Source organism: Strigops habroptila, chromosome 10 (assembly GCF_004027225.2).
Source record: "Strigops habroptila isolate Jane chromosome 10, bStrHab1.2.pri, whole genome shotgun sequence".
Lineage (NCBI taxonomy): Eukaryota > Metazoa > Chordata > Aves > Psittaciformes > Psittacidae > Strigops > Strigops habroptila.
In genome coordinates, this window is record NC_046359.1 from 14,710,585 (window position 1) to 14,738,098 (window position 27,514).

The 27,514-nt window shown below is 36.2% G+C and overlaps 1 protein-coding gene across 5 annotated transcripts in view; it reads right to left on the bottom strand.

Annotated features, from left to right (window-relative positions):
* Nucleotides 1-7,759: 7,759 nt before the first annotated feature.
* SIPA1L2 (signal induced proliferation associated 1 like 2) overlaps nt 7,760-27,514 on the bottom strand; it is a 142,730-nt gene continuing 122,975 nt past the window's right edge. For 3 of the 5 annotated variants that reach the window (XM_030499657.1, XM_030499653.1, XM_030499654.1), the window contains 6 exons: nt 26,310-26,529; nt 19,237-19,368; nt 12,718-12,771; nt 11,649-11,772; nt 9,884-9,965; nt 7,760-8,999 (listed from right to left, as the gene is read on the bottom strand). In XM_030499657.1, the coding sequence (XP_030355517.1) occupies nt 8,850-8,999; nt 9,884-9,965; nt 11,649-11,772; nt 12,718-12,771; nt 19,237-19,368; nt 26,310-26,529 (762 nt within the window). In that variant the 3' untranslated portion in view covers nt 7,760-8,849. The remainder of the gene's footprint in view (nt 9,000-9,883; nt 9,966-11,648; nt 11,773-12,717; nt 12,772-19,236; nt 19,369-26,309; nt 26,530-27,514) is intronic. The other 2 variants (XM_030499655.1, XM_030499656.1) reach the window with 2 other exon arrangements.

Genomic DNA, 27,514 nt, shown 5'->3' on the forward strand with positions numbered 1-27,514 from the left:
ATAAGTCCTGTTAATTGACAGTAACCGAAACAGCTTCAAAAGGAAATGTGGTTGCTCACAGGAGAGGAAAAAACGTCTACATATGTATGAAAAATGGACTCTGGACCCTGTAAATCCATACAGCCAAATGAGGAAAATGCACTTACAGAAAGAGATCATTTACTTTTCTGGCGGTGTTGCCTTAGCAAGTTCTAGGTCATCAGATAATTTTAAGAGAATAAAAGCAGCCTCATTAAAGAACAGAGTTCTACCTATTACCTGCTTGGAGTTGGAATATAAAGCCACAAACATACAAAGTTCATTGCGGAGGGCTTTTTTAGAAAATACAATACCTGATGCATATTGGAGGTTAAACATGCTTTCAGAGGGATACCTCTTCAGCTGTACAGTCGACTGCTTTGGATGCCAGAAAAGGTATTTCATACATAGTGTATATAAATCCTATGTTTACTTCCAAAATAATCTAGGAACCCTGAATTTATTTGCCTGCCACTAGGCAAAGATCTACAGTCAAGTTCTGAATCATCTCAGGGCTTCTGTGATAGTTTTTTAAAAAATAAAACCACATAAAAAAAATCAATCGTATTTAGGCAGCGAAGAGCAGCTGGCCAAGGAATACAGCTTCCCCCCAAATATCTGAAATTTCTTGTGCTGCTTCTCCCTGTAGATGACTTTAATGAGATAAAGCTGCTTACATTTTTTCCAAACCCACTTTATTTCCTGCATTTCCAGCTGTGATCCACAGTTTGTGCTCAGTCCTGGTAACATCAGATTGTCCACAGTTATCGTTATATGACCACAAGCAAAGGTTTCAAAAACACTTAGGTAAGCAGAAAGCATAGTATCTCTTGTCTTACAAAAATCATAGATAACAAGGTTGGAAGGGACCTCAAGGATAATCTGGTCCAAGCTTCCTCGGCAAAAGCATGGTCTAGACAAGATGGTCCAGCACCTTGTTTTTGTTCACTGTTTACTCCATGCATGTGGTCTGTGATGGACAGTTTAAAAGGCTACAGGAGGACAGCAGAAAGGCAGGTTGCTTTGCTCTGGCATGCGAGCAAGCAGCTCGGTGCAGCACATGGGGCAGGAGAAAGCCACTGGAGGAAGGACAGCAATAGAAAGCTGGGAGCCTGCGGGCTGGCTGTGGACTCCTGAACAAAACAGGAGACTTGCCTGTAACAAAGACACACAAATAACCTGCAAGCTGCTGGGGAAAATGGCACTTTCCTTGGGTGTCAGACGGGACTATGCAATCTGAGAAGCTGCTCAAAGATACACAGTACAAGCAAGAGGAAAAATCCAGCCCTCATAGGCAGAGAGCAAAGATTTGGTTGTGAACACTAGGAATAAAACCCCAACTGCCTCCACAGAAGATCACAGTATCTCTGTCAGCAATTACCTTGCTCTCATCTGTATACTCATTAAATCAAGCATTAGAGACTGGATGCCCTTTTGACATTTCAGGCGTATTTGCTTCAAGGAAGAAGTGCAGGTATATCTGTGCCTCTGAGCATCTCAGTTTCCTGTCAGCACAGCTTAGCAATCTCGCTTCCAGTCACAACACTGACTAAGGGGTTCATACCACTAACAGTAAGTGAGCATGTCCACGTCACTTAAAAAAAATGCAGCTTGAGTATTCCTGAGAACTTTCCTAGAGATGAAAAATACTGATTTTTATGGAGGGAACTTATAACATTTCTTGTAAAACATGTGGGCAAGTCATTATTACCATATTGTTAGCCATCCACTGCAATGCGGTTTGCCATCTGCATGGCTTGTCAGAGAACTTGTGGTGCATTCAGGAATTATACCCTGGCCTGTTAAATATGCAAGCCCACTTATTTCTTTCTAGGAGAACTATTAAAGCATCTCTACAACATTATAAAAATGTTGTAGAAGGATGCTCATTGTGCTATCTGCAGACTGATTTCACTTCCTCTTCTTAGATTTCTTTCAGAGTCTCTTCTATTTCATGTTTGGTTTAGACAAAAAAGAAAACCAGCAGCTGAAGAACTCTGGGTTGCCCTGCAATAACAGACTAGGACAGACAAGGAAGGAAGGTACCAACACACAGCCTGAGCAAGAATTCACACTTCAAGAATCTAAGAGGATTTTATGCATGAACCTTAAAAAGGCTGTTTACAGATGGTGAAACTCTCCCATCAGCATCCCTTTAAAGTTTCTGTGTATAAATATCAACAATCTTGCTGGACAATTGGCGAGACGTTAGGAGGCTTACTACATGCTGTGCTCTGAAGCTATCTAGTTTTAAAGAGCAAATGACTCATTTAATAGATATGGTTCTGTTGAAAGAACATTCTTTAGAGCTTAGTAAGAAGTTTAAACCACATCAACATTAGAAATCAATGAGCCAAAAATCTGGACTACTGAAGTCATGGCTAATAAAGACAGTCTTAAATTTTATTTTCATATCCTGTTTTTGTCTAATCACTTGATCTCATTTTTAAACATGGTCTGGATGTAATTCACCATTCCACACAAAGACACTGATTCGTTTTCTCATATTTACTCTCTTCAGTATTTTCAATTACATTGAACCTGATTTACGCCAGAGGAAATGAATACTTTTGCTGATATTTTCCAAAAAATCATTCACCCAGCCCACAAAGCACAGTACAATTTAATGGTGCCATTTGGAGCTTTTCTGGCTGCATGATATACAGCTTCTATTCACTATGTGACATTAAAATACATAGGAAGAAGCCCATTGTTTGCTTTCCCCTTTGAATGGCAGATTACTCATTCCTCATTGTCTAAGCCAATGCAGACTGGAATTGATGGATGGGCATTTCCCTCATTGGAAACCAGATTGCCTCTGGTCTGTATACAGACTGAAAGCTTGATAAACAATTTTTTATATTAATTAGCGCTTATGTTTAAGATCCCCTACTCATACACAAGCATTTCAGCAAATGGGCTTTGAATCATTCAAGCACTGAGCCACCTGAAGTTCTTTTTTGAGCTTCCTGACAGGAAAAGGCACAGAAAAGAACAAGATGGGTATTTATACCTTTAGCCCTCTGCCCCCTGTATTTCCTACAAAATGAAGACATTGCAAGTCTGAAGGAGCTTTTTGGTTTGTGCTTATTTTCACTGAACCCCCTACTGAGAAACTCAGTTTTTAGCAAAGGAAGGGAAGACTGAAAGTCCAGGAGCTGTGTGGCAGAAGACAGATAGCCCAACCTCGGGCAAAAAAAGCTTAGAGTCGCAGTAGTGCTAGAATATACTTCCTGGAGCACTGTTCTTACACACAAGAGAAACATTTCTTGTTGAAAAGAAACACTGTGTCTTGGGGTTGTAAAAGAAACATCCATCGTCTTGAATTAAACATCTAGGTAGAGGGAGAAATATAGTATTGATGAGAATGCAGGTATCTCAGATTTCCACAAAAAATTTGTCAGAAATTATTATCTCTCAAAGTTATGCCTGAACTGAAAGCAAGACTACAGTGTTAGAGGTAACAGGAACCCCAGATGGCTAGACTAGTATTTACTACTGGACAACCCTAGGGTCACTTATTCATTCTATTATTAACAGCTTTGGTCACGCAAGTAGTCATACACTTTCAAATAGTCATACACTTTCATCAGTTTCAAAACAGGAATCAAAGATGAAAATGAGAGAGCTTCCAACATTTTAAATTTGGTTTCTGTATAACCAAGCCCCACTGCTTAGACACTAAGTCATAGCGATCCGAGTGCTGCACACTGTCTCCCAGATTCCTGGCCAGGGCTAACTCATGACAAAAGTTTTTATCCAAGGTATTCTCACAATTGCTTTCTGGATTCCAAATAGCGTATTTACAAAAGACAAATAGGTTACATGACAATTTCCTATTTTATTGAAGCTCTAGTCTTTGGACTTAAGAGTCATCTGTCATCAATGAAAGCATATCTCATACATTGCCACGATTACTACTGGTGCACTTTGCATGTCTCGCGTTCTGACATAGTGTGGTTTTGTCTCTTTACTTTCCATCATCTCTCCTCAGATCTATTTTAAACGCCTCCAGCTGATGTCTAGACACAAGGACACCTGAACCGCTATCAGCAGCATATTTGATAATTTTTTTACTGTTTTTTTTTTTTTTTTTTAATGACATTGGTCAGAAAATGCCATCTGCTGTTTATCAGCTTTTGAGATTTAAACCTTTGTATAGGAGGAACACAGAAAACCATGAAATAGATTTACAGCCTTTCTGCAAAACTAACACATTCGTATCATTTATATCATCCATCTATCAGCCTCAGTTTATTCCAATGAGCACAAGGTCAATATGACTACTACTAGATTAATTCTGTGCTGCTATATAGGAAAGAAGCCTTTAAATACCAATGGTTAGTGGAGGAAAAAGGCTTATGTTAAAAAAATGGAAGGACATAAAACAATTTTCCTAGAGAAGTCAATAAAATAAATAGAATTCCAACACTAGTATGTTTGAAACCTTCAAGTGATTTCTAAAATGGAAGGCTTTGAGCAATTTGATCTGTTCAGTCCATTCTCCTGCTATGTCCCCGTAAGTTGTTGCAACATCCAGCAACGTTGGTTGTCTGAAAGGAGAATCAAAATAAACCTAAGAAAATGTCCTCTCTCTCTCAGCCCATTTTTCTTCCTCTCCCCCCCCTTTTTTTTTTTAATTGCTTCCCTGGTGAAGGCTTTGGAAATCTGCTAGACACAGTTCTGGAAATACACATTCTTGCCTGGTTGCTTTACCCATGAGTCAAAACTGATTCAGAAAGCTAGTGCTGTAGTAAGACAGTGAACGACTTCAGAGTCAGCAAACCAGCAAAGATTTACATTGCAAGGCTGGATGAGATTGTACCTGCCTTGCTTTCTGCTCTGCAGCCTCTGTGGAGAACAATGTAGGAGCAAAGACATCAAAATGTTTACGTCCTGCCTCTCTATGCCTTTGTCTAAACCCACACAGACCTCTCCCTGGCTGTCCAGACCAGGCATCTAGTGCAAAAGTCCTCCCTCTCTCTCATGTGCCATTGGATTCTTCTTAAGAGAAACACAAGTGAACATGGTGAAGTGTGAGGAATCAAGTGAAAAATACAACCTGCGTGCATAAAGAGGTGAGACTAAGATTTTTATTCCTGGCAAATTTATTTCTGGGATTACTAAAGAATACCTTTCCTCTCAGTTTGCACAACCTGCTCCCAAACCCGCAGAAGCAACCTTTTATTTTGTTTGTTTGCTTTCCAGTTGATTCTTTTTCTTCTAGTCTTTGATGTGAAGAAAGCAGCTGGTGTGAATAATAACTTTTTTTGGCTATAATTAAAGGTTCTGATGGTTTCAAACTGTACAACACAATTCCTGAGTTTCACTGACTGTCTTATGTATTAGAACCAGTCAGCACAGAGAGCTCAAGAAATGCTGCAACAACAACATAATGCACATAGCAATTCTTTTTTTCCAGACTGAAAATAGTTTTCCTAAGCAACTGCTCCACGATAAGCTAGTTTGTATTACAAATATTTTAAACATTTTTCCCCATATAACTGGATTTTAGGCACAAAAAAATATGAACCACTTTAAGACTTTATATTAAACTATACACAGAGATAGCTGTGTAGATATCTTTATTCTAGTAGATAGCTTCTGCATAAAGCCTTCTGATGCCTAAATGACAGTATGAACAGAAAAACACCAAAAATTATCCCTTATGTTTGAGATTGTGGTTTCAGAAAAAAAATGTAATAAAATACAGTGCACACTGCAAGAAATGTCTCAGTAAGGAGCCCTTCAGTAAAGATCTACACAGAAATTAGGGTGCCACTTTTAAGGCAGAAGCAGAGCATTTTGCAGTTTTGCCATGATTCGTATTTGTCCCTTTTACAAAAGTAAACACCTGCACTGGCCCACATGTTTGATTGCTGCAACTCAGTACTTCACAGCATGATCTGCTGTGCTGGGAAGACTTTGTTGACATCTAAACCACTTCCATATTACTGTTTTAATTCAGATCATAAACACATCTTGAAAGTGAACTTCTGAGTCATTCCCACTTACTCTGCTTTGGTTCATGCGGATGGGTCTTGGAGCACAGAGCTTCCAAAGCTAAGCCAGAGCCCACCCAACATATGACTTCAGCCACTAAAAGGTGTCCAGTTATGAGACTGCACAAGAAAGAGTGTGAAGGACCTCCTCCCACCCCCAAAACCTCTAAGCAACACTCTAAGTTTTCCTAGTGCTTCACACTTGTTGCTGACGTAGACTTAGCTTTGCCTCCACATGTCTAAACCAGGCAATTGTTATCAAAATGTCTCCAAGAGGATTATTCTTAAAACCATTTAATTAAAACATCCAATGAAATGTTCTTTACCTATGCAAAAACTGTATTATGGTCTCTGATAAACATTGTATTCACATGACATTAAAACAGGAGAAGTCAGACTAAAAACTTAGTCCCATGGTGGAAGTTACTTAAGGAAGAACTATGTACCTTGAACACAACTGCTTTTGTAAGCAAAGGGAATAACAGATTTGCAGACAAAGTTTTCTATCACATTTGGAAATAAAATGTTTTCAATTGTACGAGAAAATAAGCAAGATAACTACTGAAAATACTTCAGTGTAGTGCAGGTAGTTACAATAATGTTTGTTTTCAAGAACTGAGCGAAAGAGAGCTAAAATGAGTGCTGGACTATAAACTCTTACACAAACCTAACACTGTCCCTTTAGAACAAGCTGATTATCAAGTTCATTTCAGTTAGCACGGCCTTCCAAAGCCATGGACAAACCAATCCTCACAGAAACATGTTCACAGACAAATCGCCCAAGTTGTTCAGTGCTGTTTTTTGGCAAGGGCTCCAGCCAGATGGGTTTGCTAATGACTCCTGTAAGGTGCTTAAATCAGAATCTAGTATAACACATGACTGCCATGTTTAATTACCCTGTTAATGCAGCTTAATGGATACTGTTTGGTATGCAAAAGTCAGAGTTTTTGATGAAAAATACTAAGACAAGCTAATCTTTTTCATTTGAAAGCCTCGATTATCTGCCCATGCGGAACCTTTCCCGAGAGCAGTCATTCAGAACAGGTGCTACAGCAAAGGCAGACATTTTTTCAACTCGCAGAACATTTCTGACCCAAAGTGCAATAGTAATGGACACAGAATTTTACTTGCATTGGTTGAATATATTTTTTAACTATCCAACAGTTTTCTGTAGGTTTGCCTGGATGCATTCAGCTGCTGAAAGTAAACTGATCTTGAACTATTGTTTTTTTTCTCTCAGTAGGGTAACTCAAACATGCTCATTAGCTTCATTTCATTTTGCAAAACTCTTTCAGTGTAGACTTCAAGCTCAGTACTATACGCAAAGCATTTCACGTATGCTAATGCTGCAATCAAATCCGCAATTGCAGGCACAAGAAGATGGCAAGCTATTTGCTGCCACAACTGATGTAAAGTAATATGAGAAAACTAGACCCCTTTTGAAAACTGTCTTTAGGATGTATTTTTGGGTAAAGCTGGTTTTTTTTTCCTCCTAGGTCACTAATCAGTACTTATGAATGGCCAAAACAGCTTTTGTTTCTTGTCCCATGAAGCTACCTCCTCAGTTATAGGACAGGACACACCAAAGAAGTTAACTTTGATAACACTGACAATCCCTCATTGGCAACAAGGGATCATAAGAGCAAAGGGGTTGCACTGTCTCTGGATTGAGAACCCAGAGTGGGCTGAATGGGAACCTGAGCTATTACTGATGACAGTGATTAGACACGATATAGTAATTCAGGTTTAGATTTTTAACATTTATTAAAAAAGCAGGATGTATGTTCATTTCAAATTAAACAGTTAAAAATGTTAAAGCATACAAACAAATCAATTGTGTACTAGCAGCATCCAATTGTTAGAATTTTCTAGAACTCCTCAGTACAGTCTTGGCAAGCTAAAAATATTACAACTTGCAACCAACTGACCTCACCATAGTGCAGATAAAACAAACTTTATAAAAACAACAATTTAAGGTTAAATAAGCTTAAATAAAGGTGTTAAATACAAGACACTTGATCAAAGCTTCTGTACAAAGATAAACAAATTTGGCATTGTACAATTGATTGGCTGGCTCACACCATACATGATTCCAATAGTTAAGCAGTCTAACTGTTTGGCTGAACATCAACTATACAAAAGTAACTGAAGTCGGAAGTGGGCTAACCCCAGTGAGCCATTTACAAGGCATGTCTATTTTAGAAAATCAGAACACTGTTTATATTCAGGCACCATTTGTTCCTGCAAATAAATAATCTCTAATGTATCTGCATCCAAACTAGTGTTAAACACATCAGTGCTAACATTTTATAAACACAGCTTTGTGACTATTCACTATACCTCCATTCTTATTGCTATGACAATGTGGACTGTGGAAATAAAACTACTGTACATACAAAAAAATAGAGCACCTTTTAAACATTAAAGTATATGTCTGGTTATTCTTTTTATCTTACAATACTGAAGCCCAAGCTAATGTAAATTGCTTTAACATCTTCACCAGTGTACCTGAAATGCAGGAACTAAAACCCCAAATATTCCTCTTCAGGCAAGCCCCACCCAGGGCATCTTCTAAAAATGTCTAAAATGACACTAAGGATTTTTTACATTCATCTGCACACAAACAAATACCTGCTATTCTCTGCTTTCTTCATATGAATTTAAAGACGAATTACCACAGTTCTCTCTCATTTTCAAATGAATAAAGCTGGATAGAGAATGCAGCAGAAATACCTAAAATGGATTGTGAACACAGTGAAATTTTTACCCCGCTAATTCAAAAAAATACAGCTGTTACATTGTTCAAATAAGTATTTTCCAGGGGCCCCATCATTCGGATTTTTTATCTATTGTATTGAAAAACCATTCTGTAAATTTCCTCAGTTGAGCAGCTGCTGTTTGAGACTCCTCCTGAAGTCTCATGTTATCTTGTCTCAGATGTTGTACCTCTGCTTGGAGAACTGCCTTGTCCTGTTTTTCCTGGTTAACAAAGATACAAGTTGACTAAAGTGAGTAGTTGTGATGACAGCATTTATTTTTGTGGTTAATATTTCTGTGCAAGTCATACAGCTGTATTTTGTTGAGCTCCCTAATCTGTTCTGACAACTAAGTTAATTCTCCAAATATGCTACAACCACCTCATTCATTCTGACAAAATACTGTAAGCTAAAAAGAAAACTAGATGTTACTTTAAATATAAAAATTGTTTTCTCCATTTAACAAACAAGGGGGGAAAAAAAAAAAAGAGGCACCAAAAGGATAAGAAGTTTTTAGCTATTACAAATCATATGTGAGCGCCCAAGTCATAAGGAATTGAATTCAAATACATGTTAAGGAATAAAAATATCTAATTTCATAATTTTCCCTTACATGATTATTTTCTTACCAAATCAGGCTCATTTCTACCAGTTTTGGCATTGTCTCCAGCTCAGAAATTATACAGCAAATGAGACACAGAGCAAGCCATTGTTACAGGATCAAGATACCACAAGGCAACAAGGATGATTAATTGGAGTGTTAACTACTTTGCAATACTGCCCATGTCCATATCTCTATCTTCTGTTACATCCAAGGTACAATAAATGGAGATAAAGTGCCTTATTGTTTCTGGGGCATGACTGTAGGTAGGATAGTCATTCTAGAGTAAAGACCCATAAACTACTTTGCCTTGGGGCAGCTTGTTCACATAGCCATTCCCACAGGACCTTCTGCACCTCAGTGTTCTGATCAACCACTGGGCTCTACCATTCGTTAATTACACTGTCTAGTCTAACTAACGTACTTTTTTCAAGTCCTTGATGAATTCAGCATAAAAATGTAACTATTACACCTGGAAAGTAGTAATGCTGCTAATAATCTTTTACCTTTCTCAGGTCGGTTTGTAGTTGCCGGAGGATGACTTCTAGCTGGTTTACTTTTCCTGTCAGAGTACTTGAAGCATGTTCCCTGTAAAGTAAACCACTAGCTTCACTCTCAGTTAGTCAAAATCATTTTCTCTCCCAGCTTTTGCAGAGTAACATTTTCAGTGACAGCAAAGGGAACAAATCAGTTTAGGCATAGTTAGGAAAACAGAGACAAAACCACCACCAGCAAAAGACTATTACTGAACATAAATCCATTGCTACAATATCTGAAATGTGACACTGCCTCTCAAATTAGGCAGAAATTACAACGATTTTAAGGAATGTTTTCAGAATTATTTGCACATACCCTTACAGTGCAAGTCAAACTTGCTGCTAAATGGTGAGCCGAGCACATTTGTTAACGAGCTGCTTTCGACTGTACTAATCCCAAGCAAGCTACAGCAGCAATTATTGTCGACCAAAAAAGCTGTTAAGAGTTCTTTTGTCTGGCCTGCAGTTGTGTCATTTCCAGTAAAGCATAAACCTATGGCTTTATGAAGACAAGTGTTTTGTTTAAAGGTCAAAATATATAAATATTGCCACAGGTTAATCAAATGCATAACTGAAGGAAAATACTGTGAATAGCTTCGATTTCCTGTATGACAATGAGCACTGTGGGAGATGGTTTCATACACGCTATAGGTGGAATCAGCCATGATGTAAATCATTTTGTCTGGAAGTGAGAAGTTTTATATACAAAGCAGAATCAGCTGCTTCATGCAAGTGCACAAATTTGATAGATCTATCAATGCTAAAAGTGGAACGTCTTTAACAGTCTTTTGCAATTCTTACTAGGCTGGGGAAAGATGTGGACTTAGAAGTTATTACAAGAAATGTGCTTTACCATGTAAGTAAGTTAATTTGTGTAAAATCGGTTCAAATTAAAATGTGATAGTCTAACAAGCAAGAAGAATTTTCCCTCCACTTCTTGTTCTTCCATTCCTGCAACTGAAGAGCAAAACTAATCAAAGATGTGCTTTTCTTTTAAAGTGTGCTAGTGGGCAGATTATACTATTGTATCTGTGTTTTTTCCTCACAGCAGGGAAGATGGGGAAAAAAACCAAACAAAACCAAAAACAAACAAGCAAAAAAAGACAAAACAAAAAAACAACCACCCAAAAAAACCCAAACCAAACCCTATAAAAACCGAAAAGAGAATAATTTCTCCCAGAGCACTAGCAAGAATTTTAAGAATTGAACAGTTTGGCATTAAAGTTTCCTGCAGTCCTCAGTTACAGGTTCTCTTCATTAATTTATCTCTCTATAAATGAAAAATTAGAGATTTGCAAGTAGTTAATAGTTGCAAAAGACAGGTACGAACACCTGTTTCAAGCTCTGAGCCATTTGCTGCAGATCAGGTTATTTCATGCTACAAAGTTGAGCTGCTATTATCAGTTCTACTCAAATGAAAATAGAAATAAGCATGAAAAATTATTATTGCATAGGAGGAATACAGAAAAAAGTCTGATTAGCTGAAACTCTGCATTAGAGGCCTATTCTAATCAGAGCGCTTTATCTGACTTACTACAAATTTTCTAGATAGAACTGTTCAGAGGCTAATTCCAAGAAACAACATTTTTCAAAATTAAAGACGTGGTCAGTCAGGGTAACAGGTCTGCCATCAAATATCAGTGAAACGTGCAGACAGGCAATTTGACGTGCAACATCAGGAGAAAATCTTTTCTTAAAAGATTCTTGTAAGAAATACGCTTTAATTTGGACATACCCAGCAGCCTCAAGGAAATCTTTTCCATCTGTGGGACTCTCATCCAAAGGTAACTCTTGTGTTCCTTCCAAACCCTGAGCTTGCTGCATGTCATTCAGGGTGCAAAAAGATGCTATTCTCTGATCTGTAAAAAAGTAACATAAGGATACATTTAAAGCTGGACATATATACAAAATGAAAGACTATATTACAGCCATTATTCTGGTTCAGTTAGAAAAATGGATGTATATTTCTACATCACAGCTTTGAAGATAATCAGCAGATGTAAAGTAAATTCCCAACTAGTTGGCTTCCCCACATCTGCATCCAAAGGCAACCCCAAAGCAATTTTTTGTGTCTATCCGTAGAGTAAGACAGATTTGTTTGGACCAGTTAATGCTGATATGAACAGTAAATTGGTCTTGATGAAATCTGCAGAAAACCATTTGAGAATTCAGGGCCACAACCAATGACGACAATAATTCTGTAAACAGGTTTGTATTTCCCATGGACTTTAAGCCATCAGATTCCTCAGAAATCTGCACTGTTCATTTCGTACTGTTGTACTGTCTCAAGCACTTGCAGAACCTAATGGTAATCTGCATACTTGAAAAACAATAAATTCATACTATTTTCATCAATTAAGTTTTTGTTATATATATTACTAAGGAATGCTATTATCTACATTGGATTCCACTAGAACATAATCTAACAAGCACAGATGTAATTACCTATGGATATACAGTGTGGTTGCCAAAATACATCAGTCACCACGTAATAGAAGTATGCCATGCAGATCATCATTGCACAGAACAGGAGTAAATGATGCATTCATTAGGATTTAATTTGTCTTCTTTAAAAAAACAAAATATCCATATTCTTTGGAGATTGATTTAACTTATTTCTGTCAAACAAAATCCATGTCTGTAGGCTTGTACAAATTCTGGCAACAACATGCCTGCTTTGCCCTTTCTCCCCTTGCTCTACCACCCCGCAGGCCCAAAGCTTGCATTATCATGCAAACGTGCAAACATAGGAAATATTAAAGAAAGTTTACAAAAGGCACAAGTCATCAATCCCAGACCATCACCTAGAAACGGCGTGTGATGACAGAACGGCCCAAATTCTTCATCTGAGTCAAAACCTGGAATAAGATTTAGAATGTTCCTATAAACAAGACAGTCCATCTCCACTGAAGCAGCTGTGGCCCTCACGTACAGTGCACACAGTGGATAGTCCCCATGCAACCCATGCAGGCTCTCACCTGAAGCCTTGCAATGCCATTTTTACACAACACTAACATTACAGTGAAGCATGAGCTGTCATGCCCCATGTCTTTAACAGTGGTACCCAGTATTGCAACACAAGAACTTGGCATGATACCTTAAAGACAACCCTCCAAACTATGAGCGCTCAAACAGTGAATACAGGCCAGATCACTTTAACTAGGAAGGAAATTTTGTTTATTAAGTTCTACCAAACAAAAATAGGAAATCACTAGAAAGCTCTTGGAAAGGATTTTTTTGTAAATGAATATTTTTAAGAATTGCAAGGAATGACAATTCATTCTATAATATAACAAAAAAAGGTGCATGTCATTTTTGTCCAATTTTAAAGACCACAGATCATTTCCCCTGCTTTTATCCTTATTTCTGACTGCTGCTACATCTCAGCAAATATGAACTGACTTTTTCATAGTGCTGACAATAAGCTAAGAATTTTAAACATTTAAACAATGACATCATTTACGGATTTAAAGCTTTCTAAGTTGAATTGGTTTAATTAGTACAGATAAGCAAAAACTAGTTTCCCAGATCAAGTACAGTATGTAGGCCAGACACAAGACAGTGTAAGCAGTTTGAAGTGCATATCTAATCACTAACTTCACCTTTATACTGTTCACCTTTTCATTACTACTTGTTAGAGGAAAACAAAGCCAGCAACAAATGTTTTGCTGTTGCTATTTTTTCTATGGCAAACAGTAGATAACATGGAACATTGTGTCTCAGAGGCAATTCTACTATAATATAATAAATCTCCATTTTTCTCCCTCTGCTGACTAAGCTTAATTAAAGAGAATGGCCACTTGTCTGGTTTATTTTGTCAGTTGAGAAAACATTTTGCCAGCTTGATCTCCCCAGCAGTATATGAAAGCATCTTTTTCTTGATAGATAAAAGCAGGTGCAAAACCAAGTACATGCAGCTGTTGATGAAATCACAGGATGTCGTTTTTAAAACACAATATTTTAAAATATTTTTGTATTATTTCAACCCACAACAAAAATATAAAAAGACGATGTTTGCAATGAAGTGTAATGTGTGGATTAACTTTTTCTACCTTGTGTAATCCCTAATGAATTTCAACTCCACATAATTTAAAAATAACAACACTTGGAGTAGGAAATAAATTGTTAAACCTTTTCTATATTCCTGGTATAACTTAAATATATTTTTCTGATATTCATATCTCTACAAAATAGGAAACCATATTCTCACATTCATCAAGAGGAATGAAGTCACTATGTGGCCACTAATAACTAGGTGTCTCCAATGACACAACATATTATTTAAATTCCCATGTTGCTCTTCAAAGAGTAGTTCCTTGATTTTCAAAAGCCAGGTTAGTGTCAAATCATTCTCTGAACAAGTTAAGTAACACATAAATCTCTGTAATAAATACTGTATCAACAAAATCCTGGACTAGCAAAATATTTTGCCTGGTCTCCCTGCAAGTATTCATGCTTAGCAATAATTTCACCAATTTACTATTTAAATAAGAACTGGTTTTAAACCTGAATTGTGGTGAAGGTTGAATTTGTACTTCAAAGCGCAGTATCTTCCTGCTGATTTTTGGTTTATTTGTTCTTAACAGAATTGGCTTGACTCTATATTAATGAAAATGAAATCAAAGCTACCTTCCACTGACAGTTAATCTTTCAAAACAAAAATCAAGTGTATTTCTGGCTATGCTGCTGTAGATGTAAGTTCTGTTTCTTTCAAACCACAGGGACACCTCCTAGTCAGTTCAAGTAATATATGCATACTAAACAGAAGAAAATACATGTAAATCTCAGAGCTCTCATTTTATTTGGGACGTCTTTTCCAAACACCACATAGGACCCATGCATAGAAAAGTATTTACAAAAACATATCAGCAACAGTTGACTTGTCTCATTTTCAGTCTTGCTAAAATTCATGTCTCACTTTAAAATAATAGAATTGTACAGTTTTAACCAGTAGGAATTTGAATCTGGATTTTCATTGTTCCAGACTACTAACAGAGGCCAGAAAAAAACTTCAGACAATTCTGATGTACTGGAAAGCAGAAAAGGCTAAAATGAATACAGCGCATGAAGCTGATCTCTCATTATTAAGGCAAAGTCTATCCACAAACATACACTGACATCTGCACTGAAGCAAAAAGTTACACATGCATGCACTAGAAATGACCAAATGTTAACAAAATATTTTATCTTTTTATTTTTTCTAGTAGTTTAACATACTAATTTGATTAAAATAATTATCTGTCTTGTTGAATGCTTCACTTCTTTCTCATTATGTTATGTGTAGCATTACTTGCATTAAGCTATAAAGATTTTAAATTGAAATATTAAAATAATATTAATTATAGTAGCACAGATGTTTCTGCAAAGATAAATTGGCGGTAAGAAACACTGCATTCTGATTGGCACTAGCAGACGTTCATAAAAATAACCTAGATAAAAAGTCAGAAGTTGAGACCACCTATTTCAAGGAACTCAATCAGAGACATCAGAGGGCTGTTAATGCCCACAGTATGATTTACCAAACGGTAAACAGCCTTTTTAAAGCACAAAAAATCTGGTTTAAGGTGGCATGAATAGTAAAAAGTTCTATTCATAATAATAATCCATATTTATATTTGTGTCAATTCTCTTCTATAATGACAGTAACAGATACAGACTGTATCTGTTGCTTCTCCTCTTGTTCCCCAAAACATCAAAAAGATCCAAAATTAGCCACCAGCAACATAATATACATGTTGAAAGCCAGTCCTTTTTCCCTAACCTGGAGATCTACTGGAAGGATAATACAAAAGGATAATTAAAAAAATGCATTCTCTCCCACATTCTTCTCTGAGATTTTTTTGTTCTGCTTTTTCTAATTTGGCATTCCAATTTATTCTGTAAATCCCCATATCTTTATCTTTACTCAGTTTAATACGCTTGGTTCTTTTTTTGCTTCTTTAACTTCTCATTTTTCACTACAACTGCCCTCCCTAAACCCCTACCTCTTTTGCTGTACAGTCATATCCAGTTCTATCAGTTTTTTACTGTTTGCTTCAGGGATGGATATAAAAATCTTACAACAGTGTACTTCCAGCATGTCTGCTGCTCCCTGGTTACTGCCTCTCTGCTTCTCCCACCAAAATAAGAGAAGGGAACTGGAAGTATCCTATCCATGCATGAAAGAAATGGAAGGCTACCCCCCTTGCTACTGACTACATGCATGCTAAAGATGACCTCTGGATAAACATCGAACACTATGTCCTGTGAAGGAAGGCAGTGCAAAGACTTAAAATAACATTGCACTGTGTTCCAGCTTATGGACACTGACCCTCAATGGACACAGCTCAAGCAAAACTCCTTACTGACGCAGCTTCTGGAGACTGTGGAGTTAATGCCTGCACAGCTCACCACTATGAAGACCTGCCTTAAGAATAACAGCTGATTTTCAGGAAAAGTTTGAAGTAAATATTCAGCTTCCCACAAAAGTTCTTGACAAGCAAAAGTAGTGAAAATGACATGCTCACAAAGTGAAAAGCATTATCATCACACTTTCAATTAAAAAATAAAAAGTACTGGCTTACTCCACCCTCATGGACCACGGTTTAAAAACTACTGTTCTACATAGGACCAAGGCTTCAATTCAGATAAAAGCTAATACTAATTAATAAACAACCGTCAACTGTTTATTTGGGGGAAGGGTAGGGTAGCTAAAAATTGAGACTGGTGTTCTTGTTATAGCCATGAGTAAACTCTGAGTACAGGTAATGGTAGCAAAAATCTTGCCACCATATTAAGAATTAATTGGATTAATTCTTAATCCAATTATATCAATATTACAAACACCTAAAAACATTTTAAGACAGACAGATGAAAGATTGTGAGGCCCACGTTACAGATGTTGAACTGATCAAAATATCTAAGTTGTCAATATACAATCTAGAGAGATCACAGGAGAAATTCCCTGACGTTGGAATCAGATTGGTAATTCTAATTAATCGGTATTAAGAAAAGATCTTGTACAAAATCTTGTATCCAGGTTCTAGAACAGAACACAACTTTGAAATACCAAGTTGGCAAAGCCAAACTAGAAAACAACTCTAACATTAACTTCTTCAATCAATCAGTACTAAAAAGGTCCTATCTGGTTTGTGTTCTTTTTTATTGAAGGTTCAGGGGGGTGAAGGGTGTTTATTTGGGATTTTTTTTGAGACTGTCCTATATAAATGTGATCCCATTTCACCCAGTTTAATAGAAAGATCAAAGCAGTTTTACATTTAGAAGTGGGCAAACTTTAGAACCATCCACTGTCTTTCACATCGATATAATGCAGAACAGCAATTCCAAGCTATTTTTAAATAGTAAGCTGAAGCAACTCCTCAGTCAACAACATTAAAATACATAGGGAAGTTGCATCTGCTAGTTCATAACCAACATATTCTCTCAGTGATTTTTTTATGACATTCCTATCAGTTATTCTTTTTAAATGACATTCAAATTGCAAGACATAAGATAAAGTTGAACGGCTTAAAAATTCAATTTCTTGTAAAAAATCAAATTGCAGTACTGTGAATTTAGTCAAAACATTTTATAAATCCTCTAACATACACAGATGTCTCTACTGCAAAGTCCTAAACAGAAAAGGATTACATTCCTTCATACAAAACTAGATTATTATTTACTACTCAAATTCTTAAAATAATTAAAACAAAACAAAACAAAACAAAACCAAAGAAAGAAACAACAAAACAACCAACAAACAATAAAAAGTTTCTATTTTGGACTCAGACCACCAGTTCTTCAGCATTATCTACAGATATATCTAAGATTTTTCCAGTTAAAATGCAACAAGTGAATATTCCTTATTCCTAGGATAGGGCACTGTGGATAGTTATGTTTTTCTACTTCTCTCTCAAATTCAAATGGTAATTACACGCACATAACTCTTACCAAAGTGAAATTATTTTCATTACAATAGTAAGTAGCAAAAATAATGAAAAGCTATTGAAGTTTTCAAAGAAAGATGAAAATACAGGAGCATAACTGGTACAGAATGACCCTTTAGTCAGCTGACCTCAACATTTTTATTAACATTGAAAAAATATTCTTCAAGTACAAAGTTACAGTTACAGTTAGTCATTTACTGATCCAAATTTATTTTCAGATAGATATCAATAACAAATAGCAGGATATTCCCTGAGCAATCAAACACAGAAATGCATGGAAACAGTTGTCAGATACTCAGCATTACAATACTTCCTGCCAGCTACAACAGGCGTGTTTGAGTAATACTGAATAGCAATGAATGCACATACAGTTAATCAGGTTAAGAAACAGTGCAGTACTTTAGACTGCTGATCATCACTGATGGTTTGGGTTTTTAACAATGCTATTTAAATTAATATAGTAAGTAGTTCTGAACAGCTTTTGATCAAATTCAAATTTCGTCACTTCATACTTAGGGAAGCAAGGAAGGAATTTGGTACCCATGGTTGCTTTTAGCTAAAAAAACAGAAGTACATCTCACCACTAACTTCACAACCAGTTCTCCTAAAGTTAAGACTGTATCTTACATAATGACAACTGTAGTACTGTCATCCTTATCCACAGATACCTCTGACTTCCCACATGTTCACTAAAGAGAGTAACACCAGTTAAGAAATGTCAGAAATTCTAGGACAGCATAGTGACCTAACCACAACACACCTCAGAAACAACAAAATGCACACATTCAACTGTATATATTCACATATACTCTCAAATCAACATCCACCTTTCTGTGTTTATATATTATGTGTAGGTTTAGCTCTCAGAGAAGCAAATGAGATTTTTTTTTCTTAGTTAACCTAGTCGTATAATTTAATAATTGAATAACCTTGGTCTATACCTTGCACCCCAAGTTCTGCTACTGGAAAAGACAGTGTACATTTTTGCTGTTTTTCAAGGGCTTATAATGAAAACTGAGAGGGACTGCAACATCATCTGGACTACAAATAAAAATTGACAAACACAACAAATAAACTCAGGGAAGTGTTACTTCCAGATTCATTTTAAACACCTAAATTAAATGCTTTGAATCTCTCCTTCACCTGATTTATCCAGTTGATTACAGAAGGAATTTAGGCCCATAAACGGATTAATTGTATTAAGAAAGATGCTGAAAGTATCATGATACCCAAATTTCCAGTGACAATCTTCCACACTGAATAGCAATACTGCCAAAAGAACTCAAAGGCTATGGAGGCAAACACTGAATTTTGTAATTCAGAATGTGGCTATATATTAAAAAAAAAAAAAAAAATTTGTGTACTGAACATTAATCTTTATTCAAATTTTCCTGTTACCTTCAAACGCTCGTGCAGCATCTACCAGGTGAGACCAGTCTAGCCCTGTGGCAGTGTCTGGCAGGGGCATCAGGCCAGGATCATTGAATTTGGCTTTATCAGATAAGGACCCATCTGAGAACCAGAATTCATCTAAACAATAAACACAATAATTAGTCTTCCTATAACAATGATCTACAATTAATTGTGAAGCTATTTTAATGAACTGTAAAAAATTTGTAAGCAAAGAGCACTTATTTCTCTTGTTTCTGTCTTTTCCTGTTCAATACTCTGTATGGGCAGAACAATATTTAAACTTCACCAGAATAAGATGGGAAGGGTTTCTAAAGGGGTTTTTTGTGCCAGTTTGCACATGATGTATTCTTCACATTTTCATGTGAATGCTGTGCAAGTAGGCAGCATCCATTCTTAAAGCATACCATATTAAACCTGAGCACTGAGCAGAAAAGTTGCTAGATACACAAAGTTATATTTTTAAGAAGGCTGTGAAACAACATACAAGATATTTACATGCAGAGTTTTATTCTGAAACTTCAATAGTTCAGTTCCAGAAGCAATTTAAAAATATCATCTGCTTTTCTTTTAATGCATTTGTAAATTCTAGACTATATCCAAAACTCACTTTCACATTGAAAACATTACTCTATTAGTTTAATATTTGTAGCTATATATTTGAGGACATAAGACTTGTATGCCAATCTCTAAGCTCCAGAAGGAGCTGTAACACATTGTATACTGTAGATAAAGTGTATATTTACTGAAATGTATACACTATAAAGTTAGTTCAAACACAGTTTTCAGTTATGCAGTCTTTTAGAAAGGTACCATGAACATGCATGTTAGTAGAGGAAATGCTAATTTTCACAGTTATCTTAAATAGTTTTACATTTTATGTACCTATCCATAGCAATCTTCACTCTGATTAATGTGAACACATTAAAATGAACACTGCTGAATGAGCACACAGAGGTTCTTAAAATTGAACACAAACCAAATCCATTATTTATAATCACATTTCATCTTAACCATAATGCTAGTGAGACAATATTGTGCTGTTATGACATTGTATAGCAAGGAAAAAAAAAAGAAATTTTGCTTCAACTTTTATTAAAGGTTGAAATAATAATTTTTCCTCAAATATTTCAGAATGAAATTTCCATCTAGTTATTCCAGTGATTCAACTATAATAAGGATTTTTTTTTTTTTCCAGGAAAAGACAAATTAAAAAAAAAAAAAAAGGAAAAAAATGCAATCATACAAGCAGAAAATATATTACAGTTGAAGAAAATGGCATCTTGTCATTGTCCTGATACCAATAAAAAAGAATACCGAAGTCCATTTGAATAAAAGATTTCTGACCTAAAAATACAAAAGCAGTAGCCTGTTACACGCATTCTACTGCATGGAGCAATGATTCAAGCATATTACATGCTTTGTAGAAAGCTTGTTTTTTCGGGTTTTTTTTTTTAAAGAAGCAAAATCAGGAACAGGAAAGTGAAGTAGGTTTGCAATCCTCTGTCAAAAATCAGGAGTCCCACAAAGCAGAAACAATGCAGAAGAGGCAGAAATCCTGTCTACTGTGGTATTTATCTTGTTCTACAATTTATATGAAAGATGCAGTATTGTTATACTACTATTGGAAGTGGCCTGAAAAACCTATGTAGAAATGTCTTTTTAATACCCACTCTTATATGCAAAAGTGGATGTTATATGAAATGAAAAATGTAATATACAAATATATTCTAGCCATACATCTGTACTAAGATTTTATTTTCAGTTCCTTATAAACATACATAAAATCTGAGCTAAGGTTACCTTGGGGTGCAAGTACACTGCAAGCTCAACATCAGAACAGTCTGAACTTTTGTATATGACCTAGGAATTATAAGAACCTTGTTTATGCAAGTACAAATGTTTTATACATCCCTGTTGTGGAAAATAGACAGAATGCCTTATTTGAAAGGCTGGCAAGCCAGCCTTTGGTTCTAGACCAGCAGGGAGGCCCCAAGGGACAGCCCTTGCTTTTGTATGATCAGCCTACAGAGGCTGATTGTGAAACCTGCCAGGAAGATGCCTGTTCCCAGTGAGATTCTGCTGGCTTTCCAAATTAAAATCTAGGAGTGATATATTCACCAGTAGTCATCCTTCATTACGCATTGTCTTTCTGAGAGCCTTAGGGTGGATCCTATTCGCTCCTGCATAAGGCTTGACAGAGCAACTCAACTGCAGAAAGCCTGCCAGAGTAGAGGTTTGAATACTGATAGCTCTGAAAATGAAAGTGCTCCTGATGGCTGAAATTATAAGCAGAATAACTGAACATGCATGAGTATGCCACCACAGAGTAATTCATTTTCATTATTAAATTATGTGTTCTTGTGCAAGGGGGAGTGAGAAGGGAAGGAAAAAGAAAAAAGGGGAAAAAAATGAAAAAAATAAGGAAAATGAAAAAAAAAAAGGCTTTCTAATGATATAAGCCTCTTTGTGCCTTTGAATTTCAGAGAATAATGTTTGTATTTCAGGAATGCTCTGGGTGAGATGAATTATTTCTAGCCTCCTGTATTTGCATTTCTTCCCTGCTCCTCTTGCCTCGCTGCTGCCTCCACTTTTCTCTGTATGACTTCCACATCAGCAGCTGCAGGCTGCCTGTTGTCTTCCTTTTTCATTTGTGCAAAGGTGGCAAGTTAGGCTTGAGCAAGCCCACCTCTGTGTGTCCAAGAGGATATGCCTAATCTCGTAAGCCACTATCTTCATGGCCCACAAAATTGATTTTGAAGCAGCAAAAATTTATCCCTTATTTCCTTTGAGAAAACAATTTAAGTGTTATCTTTCAGTTTTAAAGAGTATTTTATTTTATGTACTCTTTTTGGCACAAAATGATTGATCTTGTGGTTTCTGTTCCTTTCAGTTATGTCACTTCCTACACTTAGGAATTTTCTTTATTCTTATTATTGATATGTAAAGTATAAAGCATTTTGAAGAGTCCTTATTTTCACCAAAATTATGTGGTCAGTTCAGTTTCCAATGGAGCTCCTGAAATTGACTATCATTGGTCCCATATAGCTCTGTATTCAAAGAGTAACTAGTTACACTGAAAGAAGAAAGATTTACCTGACTTAACCTTTTCTACTTCCAAGACAAGTATCCTGCTTCAGTTGGAACTGCTACTTTTATGCAGAGGCTGTACATCATGAAAAAATACCTGCTAAGTACTCCTCACTTACTGTGCTAAAACTAGACATGTCATTTAGCAAGTAGATTATCTCAAAAGATGCTGCAGCTGAATGAATATATCAAATGATATGCAGACATAAATCCCAGTGTCTGTTTCCTGTTTGTTCCTGCAATCAGTGGTTTTATCTCTATAGTCCTCTTAAACAATAGCTGCCTGCCAAACCTTTCCCTTTTTCAGTATTACCTAGGGTTGCCCAAAGTCTCCCTTCAAAGATGCCGGCCTGATAGTAGAATTTTTTATGGGCATATGTTCACATTACTGTTAGAACAGTGAAGATGTGATCCCAATAATTATTTTTCCCTTCTCTTTTGTTATTGAAGATAGTCTCATGTGTTGGTATGGTGAACTATTCACTGTGTGAGAGTCTGTAACAAGCAACATATATATTCCTCTGGTTGCGTGAACTACTGAATCAACAGCCTTTATTTACTTCCTGAAAAACTGATTTCCAAATTGTTCACATTGCACATCATCAACGCACAGTGATGCTCTTCCATCCAAATACTGCTTTTTACCCAATGAGGTTAGTTTTGGATTGAAGCTAACTCTGGTTCTAAGCCAGTTTTAAGATAGACTTTCTTCTAATAACATAGTTACAGATATATAGTTGCACTCCTGACAACCTTCTCTCTATGGCATGTATAATCTGAGAACTTTCAGAACTTGTATCATAGAAAAATAGTCCCTTCCTTATGACCTTCTTGACTGCAAGAATCCTGCACCTTGCTCCTTCCCTCACAGCACAGGACAACATGCCAATGTATCACTTAGGGCATTTTTATCATTCCCTTTTCTTTTTGTGTTTCATAATAGGAGTGGACCACAGCGCCTGCAATGTCAAACTACCTCCATGTGTCTTCCTGGATTTCCAATTTGTGTTGGTACACTAGTTCTGTATCAGTGGTTCTCATTGTTTTCATTCTTTTCCCGCTAGCTCAGCTGCCATGAATTTGCAAGACGCGGACAGATTTGTACCTGCAACTGTGTATGGCATCCTAGAATCACTCAACATGAACAGCACTGTCTCAGTTAGAGAATCGTTCATGTTCCCAAGGTAAAATTCCCAAGTTCTCAGCTACACGAGTCCTCCTTTCTGGTTTAAGTTAAAAATAAGATAAAATGAAATAAATCTTTCTACATTTGTGCACTGTATGCAATCAAGAGCACTCAACTGTCAGAGCTTCCATTTCAGGCTTTACTGAAAGAAACTCTTTTTTCACTTCACTTCCCTCAATGATAAAATAAAAAAATCCTATAGCTTCATTTTCTCATCTTCCTACAGTCAACATCACACATAGTTGAAGTTTCTGTTTCCGTATTTGCATGGCTGTTTTGCCTGATAAGTCTGATTTCTCAGTAAACTGAAACCCTTCAAGGTTGCCTATTATGCTTTGGTTTTGATGCTGCCTTGCTTACCTATTAATCACACTCTTTTCCCTGCTAGAGGGGTCTCACGAGACTTGGTGCTGTCACAATATTTCATGTACCTCATGCTGGGTAATAACATGCAAGAATGTATGTATCTTTCTAAAATTAATTCCAGCCAAAACCACGCTATTTCCACTGATTTCTGTAAACATTAAATATCAGTAAAATTAAAATGTTTTAAGATCACAAACATATGTATTTTACAAAAGACATTACTATGACAGCTAAGAATCTTGGTATCTGAAACTGCAACCTCAAGCTAAAATTATAGATAAAAAAAAAACCCCTCTCACTTCAGCACTGCTATAGAATGTAAATACCTATGCATTGATTATAAAAACCTTCCTAACAAGAGCCAAAGTTAGTTTCTAATATGAAGATACTGACTAGCCTTATATTGAAAATAAAGGTGGGCAAGTCATCATGTATTTATTTTCAGAGTGTAATTACAGCTAATCAATTAAATCTTCCTTGAAACAGCCGTCATCAAAGATCCTGTATCACTGGCATTGAAAGGCACTTTTATAATACAAAACCAAAGCAGAAAATAGAGGTTGTATATGAAGTGTATGAAATATGAGGTGTATGAAATATGAAATATGAAGTGTATGAAATATGAGGTGTATCATCACCATATCAGCTTCACTTTGACTGACAGGATACTAGTTTCATGTTTTTTCCCAGCTAAGTGTATAAATAACTTTCTGTATCTAAGAAGCAGCAAGAATGGAAAATAAGGTGTCTGAGACAGAACTAACACACAAACCACTAAAATTTCACTGCTGGAGAAGCAGCAGTGAACAAGTATACAGCTTGAATGTACACCATTAATTGCTTTGTGTCAATCTCCAGAACAAAAGCATGCTGAAGGTTTGATGCCATTGCACATTTACCTTTACAAGAATGGCTCTAAAAACACAGGCCTAACATAGTAAAAGAAAAAAATACAGTCGGGATTCCTGATTATATATAACTCCCTCATAGACTACAAAATCTACTGAATTAGTCTCAAATGAAACAAAATGGGTCTTCATTATCTATCAGTAAAAGCAAAGGATCTTTACATATTAAATTTTTAGTAAAAAGTTTCACTCTGATAGAATATTTTTAGAATGGCAAAAGGTACACCAAGCATGCATTCCCATCTGAAGCAGGAATTCAGCACTTGTTTGCAATACCAGTTTAAAATTAACCAGCGGTTAGCGAACACAACTCAGCCTCATAGCTGAGGCCACTATAACTAGAAAAGTGTTTTGTATATAAGGCTTACTTCTGAAAGTTAGCAAGTGACTGCTACTTCCTGAAGGACACAACGAATGACAGAGCCCTTCTAATTACGAAGTCATCTGTCTGCATTCTCTCTGCACATGTGCCTACAAAAGTCCTTAAAACTTCAAGAAATCCACCCACCGCTTCTTAAGTATGGACTTCATAATTACTTTACTATTCCTTTAAATTGTTCTACTATTCCTCTACATTGGAGGTAACTAAAAGTGTCCTTTTTTTTTAACTGTGTCCCTCCCCCCCCCCGACTGGGTGTCCTCTATAGGTCAGCCTAAAATAATTGAGAAGTGAAGAGATATAGCATTTTTGTAAAAACAATTCACTCTTATTAAGTAAAAATACAGATATGTAGCCTAAATATAGGTATCCAGATGTATAGATTTGAACTGTGGTATATAAGCATGTATATTTTCCACTTTTTTTTTTAATTTTCATAACAACAAACTTCAGAGTTCATCACTTCATACTGGAATTATTGCAAGGTAAGCATATAATAAAGATCTCACTTATGAAGACCTCACAAGTAAAGAGACACCCTCATAAAACAGTTTTAACTTCGCATCCCAGACTACTCTTTTTCTACCATTAATAACAAAGTGTTATTTACAAAGGTTTACTAACATTCAAAAAAAAAAAAAGTATCAGCAAATTCAGTTTTGAAATTGGAGGCAACAATAGCAACTATTGCACATTTCCCTTTAAGATGTTACCAAAAGGACCATCTAAATAGAAGCTGTCCTGTTTAGCTGTTATTTGAAGGTATTAGTGAATATTTCAGTAATTTGAGTGTACATAAAAAACAAATAAAACAGGCCAGCTTGTCTTAATTAGGTCACCACTGGAAAATAAAATGACAACAAGAAATATCTTCAGACAAATGTTTGTTGCCTGTCACCGGTCTCATGAAACTATTTTGTGCAGTAAAGTGAATGTTGCCTCCAAACATGATAAATCTGAATTGATCAATTGATCTGATTGGCAAGCATAAGCACGTACTGCTGACCAAATAATCTTTTACTAGGATAACTAGAATGCTGATTTGACATTTCATAATTTCTTAATATTTGGTGATTTGTTTGAGTTTATTACAAATATGCCAAACTCGTCAATGACAGCAGCAATCACTTACTTCTCAGATTTCCCATTCCAGGAGTCAGGCTCATTCTGGGAGGCAACGTGCTGTGATATGGTGGAGTAGTGCTGAATAAGATATCATTTGGCAAGGCCTGGTCTAGCACTGAACTTCGAGAGCTAGCATATGAAGATCCTCTTCGGTTGCTACATATACTCTCATCAGATAAGGTACGATAAAGCGTCCTCCGTGGAGAAAGGTTTCCATAGAATGAAAACTAAACATCAAAATACAAAGATATAAGAACACATATTACTGGTTAAATAACTCACGTGATCATATCCCATCATCAGCTCTTGGGAGTATTTTTCTAGGCAGGCACTGTGGAACTCTTGAGCTAACACAGAAGATCAGAGATTTGTTTCACCATATCAGATCTACTGGGGCCTCAAAAGAGTTACTGAATTGGATTTTCATACTTCCTCTTGATATTTTGGAACATATCACCATGAATTAATCAGATACTGTGTAGTTTTATTAATTCTGAAATGTTAAATGAAACCTCCATAGCCTTATGACAGCAATGTTTTCCAGAAATATATATAAGGTTACCAACTCTGTTAACATTTATTCAAGTATATACATAGAACTGTTTGATTTTAATTTGAAATGACTACACTTTAATGTTAAACATTCTGAACTGTTATATCCTGCCATATAATTCACTGGATGATAAAAGTGACTTGAGACACTACATCTCTCCAGATATCATGAAAGAGGTTTAGAAAACAGGATAATAGAGTTCAGCGAAAACTGTTTATGCATTTTAAAAAGTTACTGAAACCACAACCCAAATATCTACAGTAAAACAAGATGTTGCTGTACTGTAAAACTGGGCCATTCCACTTCACATGTCATTCTTCAGCACTGCAAATCGAGTCATTCTTCACATCTACAAAGGTCAGTTATTGCCTTAATTATTTTAACTGGTTTGTCCTGCATATAACAATTTAATATCCTGTCCTGTTTTCTTTCTGAGTTGCACACTCCTTATACAGAATATATGCTTCAGAGCAGTACCTTTTTAAAACAGTGAATACAGCATAGAATTAAACATATCTACATTGTATTTCTGACAAAACTTGCTCACTGATGAATATTTCTACATCGAATACACAGAAATGCTCAATCATGCCATAAGACGCAGTCTTTACGAAATAATTAAATACACTTCATAGTGCTAGTTCAGGAAATCATCTATT